Source organism: Alligator mississippiensis, chromosome 16 (assembly GCF_030867095.1).
Source record: "Alligator mississippiensis isolate rAllMis1 chromosome 16, rAllMis1, whole genome shotgun sequence".
NCBI classification, from domain to species: Eukaryota; Metazoa; Chordata; order Crocodylia; family Alligatoridae; genus Alligator; species Alligator mississippiensis.
In genome coordinates, this window is record NC_081839.1 from 8,367,577 (window position 1) to 8,374,057 (window position 6,481).

The 6,481-nt window shown below is 47.8% G+C and overlaps 1 protein-coding gene across 1 annotated transcript; it reads left to right on the forward strand.

The window, feature by feature from the left end:
• Nucleotides 1-1,363: 1,363 nt before the first annotated feature.
• Nucleotides 1,364-6,481, forward strand: LOC102577101 (cytochrome b-c1 complex subunit 10). Its single transcript, XM_006275741.4, has 3 exons — nucleotides 1,364-1,472; nucleotides 3,605-3,744; nucleotides 6,202-6,481. Exons 1-2 carry the CDS (start codon nucleotides 1,423-1,425, stop codon nucleotides 3,723-3,725), a joined length of 171 nt encoding a protein of 56 aa, XP_006275803.1. The 5' UTR covers nucleotides 1,364-1,422; the 3' UTR covers nucleotides 3,726-3,744; nucleotides 6,202-6,481.

The window sequence follows — 6,481 nt, forward strand, 5'->3', positions numbered from 1 at the left end:
TAAATACAACAGGAGAGAGGGAGGGGAAGCAGTGCTGGAGGCTTTGGGGGGTGTTAGTTTGAGGGGTGTATAAGGGCTCTGCTACATGTTCAAGTGAAAGCTGGATAGAAACTGGCTCTCAAGTTGTCACAGATTTTCAAACACTAATTTTATAGCTGGTTGGCGCTTTTCATAGCTGGATATCATTTGTATTACTATGCACGTGCAGCCAGTCTTACTTTGCACATGTGGCCAGTCTAAATTTACTGCGTGACTGACCAGTTAACTCTGTAATACATGTAATGTGCAGCAGGGACGTAAGTGAGGAAGAAGCAGGCCGAACACGATGGAAAGACAGAGCGACGCTTCAGGCACCATCTGGACGTGCCTGCGCAGCCCCCGCGGCACGTTTGGGGGCAGAGGGTGCAGTAATACCAACTCCCATGAAAAAAAAGCATGAGACTCCTGATTACCAAGTCGAATTAACTCCAATTTATGATCTCCCGATAGAGATCGGATCTCGGGATTTTTTTTGTCTTCTGGCACATGTGGAGAGCGCCGAGGTGGTAGGTTTGTGGAGGGGAAGGGGCAGGTCGAGGTCTCCACGGCGAGGGAGGGAGTGGGGTAGGGGTGAATGGGCGCTGGGAGCCCGGGCAAGTCACGCAACAGAGCCATGGGGGGTGTGCATGTGTGCAAGAGCCATGGGTGCACACCCCAAAAAATAGCATCTCGTGATTTACACACACCCCCAAAAATAGCATCTCATGATTTATACCCCCCCAAAAATAGCATCTCGATTTACACACACACACACACACGCACACAAATAGCATCTCATGATCTACACCCCCCCAAAAATAGCATCTCGTGATTTACACACCCCCCCAAAAATAGCATCTCATGATTTATACCCCCCCAAAAAATAGCATCTCGATTTACATACACACACACAAATAGCATCTCATGATCTACACCCCCCCAAAAAAAATAGCATCTCATGATTTACACACACACACACAAAAATAGCATCTCACGATTTACATTCAAAATCTCCTGATTTTTAAGAGCCTGCCTCATGATTTTGGACAGGGCAGGGGCAGCAGAGCCAGGCCACGTGGGTGCTGCTGGGGAGGGGGGCTGGGTGCCACGCCCCGGCTCTATTGGGGGCTGAGCGGACACATGAACACACGTGCGCTGCAGGGGGAGGGGGGGAATTTTCCACGCGCAAAATGAACCCCGGAGACCATTCGATTTTTTTTTTTCCTGATCAGGCAGTGCTGTAGACAGCCCTCCGCGCGGGGCGGGGCGGGAGGGTCCTTCGCGTTTGCTAGCGCGTGCGCGGAGGGGGCAGGCTCGCGCTCAGGCATTGGCAGGGGCAGGCGCGCAGGGGTCCTGTGGTTCGGCGCATGCGCACAGGGGGTGACTTTGAGGCTGCGGGTCAGGATGCTGGAGAAGCTGGTGGGGCTGCGCTCCGCGCAGCTGCTGCGGATCTGGTGAGCGCGGGGGGGACGCGCCCTCGAGGGTGCGGGCGGGCGGGCGGCCCCCGCGCCTCAGCGACACGTGCAACGGGCCACCCGGCCTGGCGGCGGTGGTGAAACGGGCCCCGCTGCTTGGGGATCAAACCCAGGTTCCTCCGCGGGCTCTGACCTGGCCCGTGGGCTTGCTGCCGCCGCTTCCTCCTGCCTGGTGGCCTTGAAATCAATGCTCCACCTTTGACAACCCAGTGCCCGCCCACTGGCAACGTCTGATGAACAATGTAAAGGAAATAAGACTTATTTGCATAATTTGGGGAGGGTGTAGGATAGTTTTTCAACATTATGATAATCTGGAGCAATAATTTCATATTTAAGACCTAGGCAGGCAGGGTTTTTTGCGTGGATGTGAAACCCTTTATTAGACCAACTGCGTCGTTGGGGAGGAGGGGATTCTTCGCAGGCTTTGGGGGCGGGGGGGGTGGTCTTCGTGTCTGCTGGTTTGAGCCTCCAAGAAATGAGAGATGCTAAAAGTGTGGGGGGATGGCAGTGAGGGTGTAAATAGGTGGAAATTAGGAAAACAAAAGGTAAAGCAGGGAAGGGTTGAGGAGGCAAAGATGAGTAAAGGAGACTCTGTAGTGAAGGTAGAAAAGAAGCTGTGAAAAAGGAAATTGCTGGAAATTAGGAAGGCCAAGGGCAGAAAAGACATTTAAGACCTGGCCGTGCTGCCACAGCTGTCTGCTGGCGCTGGGGTGTAGCGCTCGGCCGCGCCCCCTCGTGCTGCCGGCGCTATAGCCAGACCCTTCGAACTGATGTGCACATGCACACATGCAGTTCGCCGTGTGCATGTGCACTGCTGCATTGCTGTGCTGATCTACTTTGCGGGTCTGTTGCAGCAGCTCCCTCTCCCCTGCTAATGGTGGCAAGCTGGGTGTGCCGCAGCTGAGGGTGCAGCTGCAACCGTGTGGGGTCCAGCGATGTTGTTTGCAGATGTACACAGGTAGCGCAATTGCATCGTAACAGCTTGTGCCGTCCTAGACTGGCATCACTGCTGCATCTGTCTGCACCCAAAAACGTGGTCTGCTTCAGTTCAGCTAAGACCGTCATGGGAATGGATTCAGAGCGAGCCAAGCTGTTAAGTAGGTTGGGGTGCAGTTGCTTTCTGTCATGGCAGTTCAAGCTTAACCGGGTGCACTCAGCTGGTTCAGCTGTCTTGGAAGAGATGCAAGAAGTTTAAATATTCCTGTGCTATGTTCATAATGTGGACTTTGCGTACTTGTGCATGAAAACCAGGGAGTGAAATCGACTGTAAACAAGTTAAAGTGAACTGAGTGGAGTGTAAAGTGACCAAGTGGTAAGGCTACCCAGATAAGGAATAGCAGTTTTTTTTTTGTTTGTTTAATTTGGTAGCATCTCTTCACAGTAGGATCAGTTTTAACCTGCTCAGTTGAATCCCTCGGATAGTATGGACTTAATCGTGGTGTAGCTCTTTCAAGGCACCTGCAAAAATTCCTTCTTGAGGAAACCCTGTATCGGGTGTTATCACAATTGTAGCCTTGAGCACACGTAGTCTAAGCTACTAAGTTTTCTCTGGTAAGGCTGAAAAGGTTGCACCCTTTAGCCAGCATAGTTGTGCCGTCAGTACTCTGGATAGGATGCAGCTTCTGGCAGTTTAGCTGATGTTCAGAGAAGTAGTTTAGCTGCTGGCAGAAACAAAACCCCAACCCTTCTGGCATACAGCACATTAGGAAGCATTCAGAGACTAAATGAGAGAGAGAGAACAAGCTTACGTGGTCTGAAGTTCGCTTCCTTAGATGAAGGTACAGCACATCTCCACGAGGGGGCTCTACCACCATAGCTGTCGGTGCAGCTCTAGTGCAGCAGCTCTAAAATATAGCTAGATCCTCAGTGGTGTACAGCAGGGGTTCCCAAACTGGTACGTATGACACTTCTGGGGGTATTCAGGAGAAATTGTGTAATGGTGCATTTAATTTTAATTATAATCAGCATTTAAGGGGTTAACATTATAAAACATATGCTGGTAGGGGCATGCAGGCAGCTGGTAAGTCTGGAAGGGGGTACTCGATAAGAGAAAGTTTGGGAATATCTTGTGTAGCAGATGTATAACTTACACTTGCATCTTTGCTCTATAGGACTCCCACAGTGGCCACATGGGGTGGTGTATTCTCTGTGGGTGTAATATGGATCACAGACTGGAGGCTGATCCTTGACTATGTTCCTTACATTAATGGCAAGTTTAAGAAAGATGAATAAGTTGCCGTTCTCTCTTGCGGTAAGTTGCTTTGCATATATGTTATCTTAGATGAATTCACTTTTTCTGCTTGTGACAATTTCTCCAGCATAGAAGTCAGCAGACTCCAGACAGTTATCTAAAAGCTGGTCCTTGAATAGAGGTGTTGAGCATTGTCACAGAATCTTCTTGGTACTGAGGATAAGAAATGGCAGAATAAGAATATTGGTAAGAATTTGCACTCCTCCAAGTGTGCCAGTGTTGTATAGTGATTTTTTTTTTCCTCAGGCCTAACATATCCAGCTGTGAAGTGGAGAGTACCTTTCAACTCCCCTGTAATATAGGACTTGTTAAGATGTTAATGTCTTGAAAGTGCTGGGCAACTTCTATAAAAAGGGCATGCTCCCCCAAACAAAGGACAACATGTTCTGAGCTGACTTGGGTGCAGTTAGGACATGTAAATGCATTTCTTTGTTCTCTTTCAGCTCTGATAGTGTTGGAGGTTGAGAGTTTGGGAGTTTTAATTAGATTATTCTGTTGCTAGAATGGAAACAATTCAGGCTAGTTTCGAGTCAGATTTGAAAAAAAAAATTGATTACTCATCTGTGAAACCACAAATTTAAAAGGAGTGCGATCTACTTGTGGATGTCAATGGAACTGGTTGGAAATTTGAGTTTAGCCATATGAAATGCCTTGCTTTTATTGCATGGGATGAAAATTGCCCCTAAAGAATGTAATTGAGGTGCTTTGGCTTGCTTTAATGGGCTTGTTCACCTCCAGTCTTAAATACTTTCAAATGTGTAGCTAGCCTCACTAGATGGGTACAGTTTAGGACAAAGGGGCCAGTCTTTTTGGCAGGTGTGCAACAAATTAGCCCTGTTCCCTCCCCAGGTGCCACTTTGATACTTCTCCCCTGCCTGATCTGCTGCTTCCTTCCCTGTCTGCTGCTCTGCTTCATTCCCTATCTACTGTTTTGTTGCCTGGCCTCCCCCAGTCTGGCATGTCACACACAGGCCACCTCTGCCTGCAGGTTGGCCACTCCTGGTTTAGGATAACTTTCCCTGATTAGGAGGAGGGGGAGTAAGGGTGTTAAGTTGAATGCTCTGGCACTTTTATTGTAATCAGCACATGATGAATGGGAAAAGAAACACTTTCAGATGGGCTATTAGTGGTCTTTGTGACTAACATTTGATAAATCTATGCCATTGTTTCTCAGGTGATGGGTTGCTATCTGAGGGGAAGCCAGGGGTAATGAAAAGTAACTGAGATTGCAGTGAGTGTTCAGTACCTTGCAATCTAAAACAAAGAGACTCTTTTGCCCGCTACCTGCTAACGTCGCTCTTCAAGGACAAGTCTTTTCAATCAGTTTCTCCAAATGCCTAAACACAAAATGTTGAGTGTTTATACTTGTTATAAAAGTAAGAAGAATACAGAAGCATTTAAAATTATTTTTTAAAAGAGACAGAAAAATTAAGGGTCCAGAAGAAGTTTCTGTATATCTTGGTCTTTTGTTTCCTTCATTTAGAATTCTGTTCTAATATAATAAAGGACTTAGTCCATCTGTCTGTCTGGCTGTCCGTAACACTCTTGGAGCACTCCGATTGGTTTTGGTAACCAATCAGACTGCTCCAAGAGCATTACGGACAGGAGGTGGTGGCAGTGGACTGCTGCCATGACGACAGAGGGGATGGAGCAGGGGAGCGAGGCCAGTGATCCTGGGCTCACGCCCCACCTTGGCCCTGTTCCCTGGAGGCGGTGGAGCTCTGCTGTGATGGAGGGGATACATTGGGGTGGGCAAGGCCAGTACCGCTGGCTTCACCCCTCTGCTCTGTCCCCGCCATCATGGTGGCATGCTGCTGCTGCCACCTCCTGTCCCTAATGCTCTTGGAGCACCCTGGCTTCAGTAACCAATCAAAGTGCTCCAGGTGTTACAGACAGACAGAAGGCCCTGCTTCTTAGAGGTGTTGGCAGCATGGGGTGCTGGCAGAGAGGGAGGGAGGAGATGGCAGGGCAAGATTTCCTCCTCCCCCTGCTCTTGGGAGGCAGCAGCAGTACAGTGGGATGTTAGGGCTAGCAAGTCTGTCCTGTTTCTCCCCCTCCTCCCCCACTTTTGATAGGCAATTCACTAGTAATTTATATTTATGGTATTTGAACACCGGCTGTAATAAATTATCCTTATCAAACACTGCATGCATTTTGCTAGGAATTCTGAGTGGAGACCTGCAACTTATGACAGTCTTTTAAATGTGGGGTTTTGCTTTGTTTTAGTCTTGTTTCACTTAATTTCCTTCTGCTATACATTTCCCTCTTACAAAGCATTGGTCTGGTTCACACGCTTACAATAGTTGAGGATCTCCAGGTCTGGTTTCCGTAACCTGTTATTAAAATTCCTTTTGTATTGCTCTGAACTTTCAACTCTCACAGTTCTTTACACCAGCTGCTAGACTGCATTTGCAGAAAGCACTGTTTATTCACTTGTGTCCTTTTTTTTTAACATAGGAAGCATTTTGGGGCTGGATGGGGAGCATTGAAGCCATTTTCTGAGGTTCTACTCTGATGTGAACTTGAAATATCCAGTGCAGGCTTTGAAAGATGTGGTGATGTCATCTTCTCTTTCAATGAACGGCTGTCACCTGTTGGACGTATGTGAATACCTAAACTTCACTTAAGTGTCTGCACAAATATAGAACTTGTTGTTTGTTCACTTACAGAGCAGGCCTCATCCTGATGGAATAAACTCATAAAACAAACTGTACAAAATAAAAACAACTATGGTGAA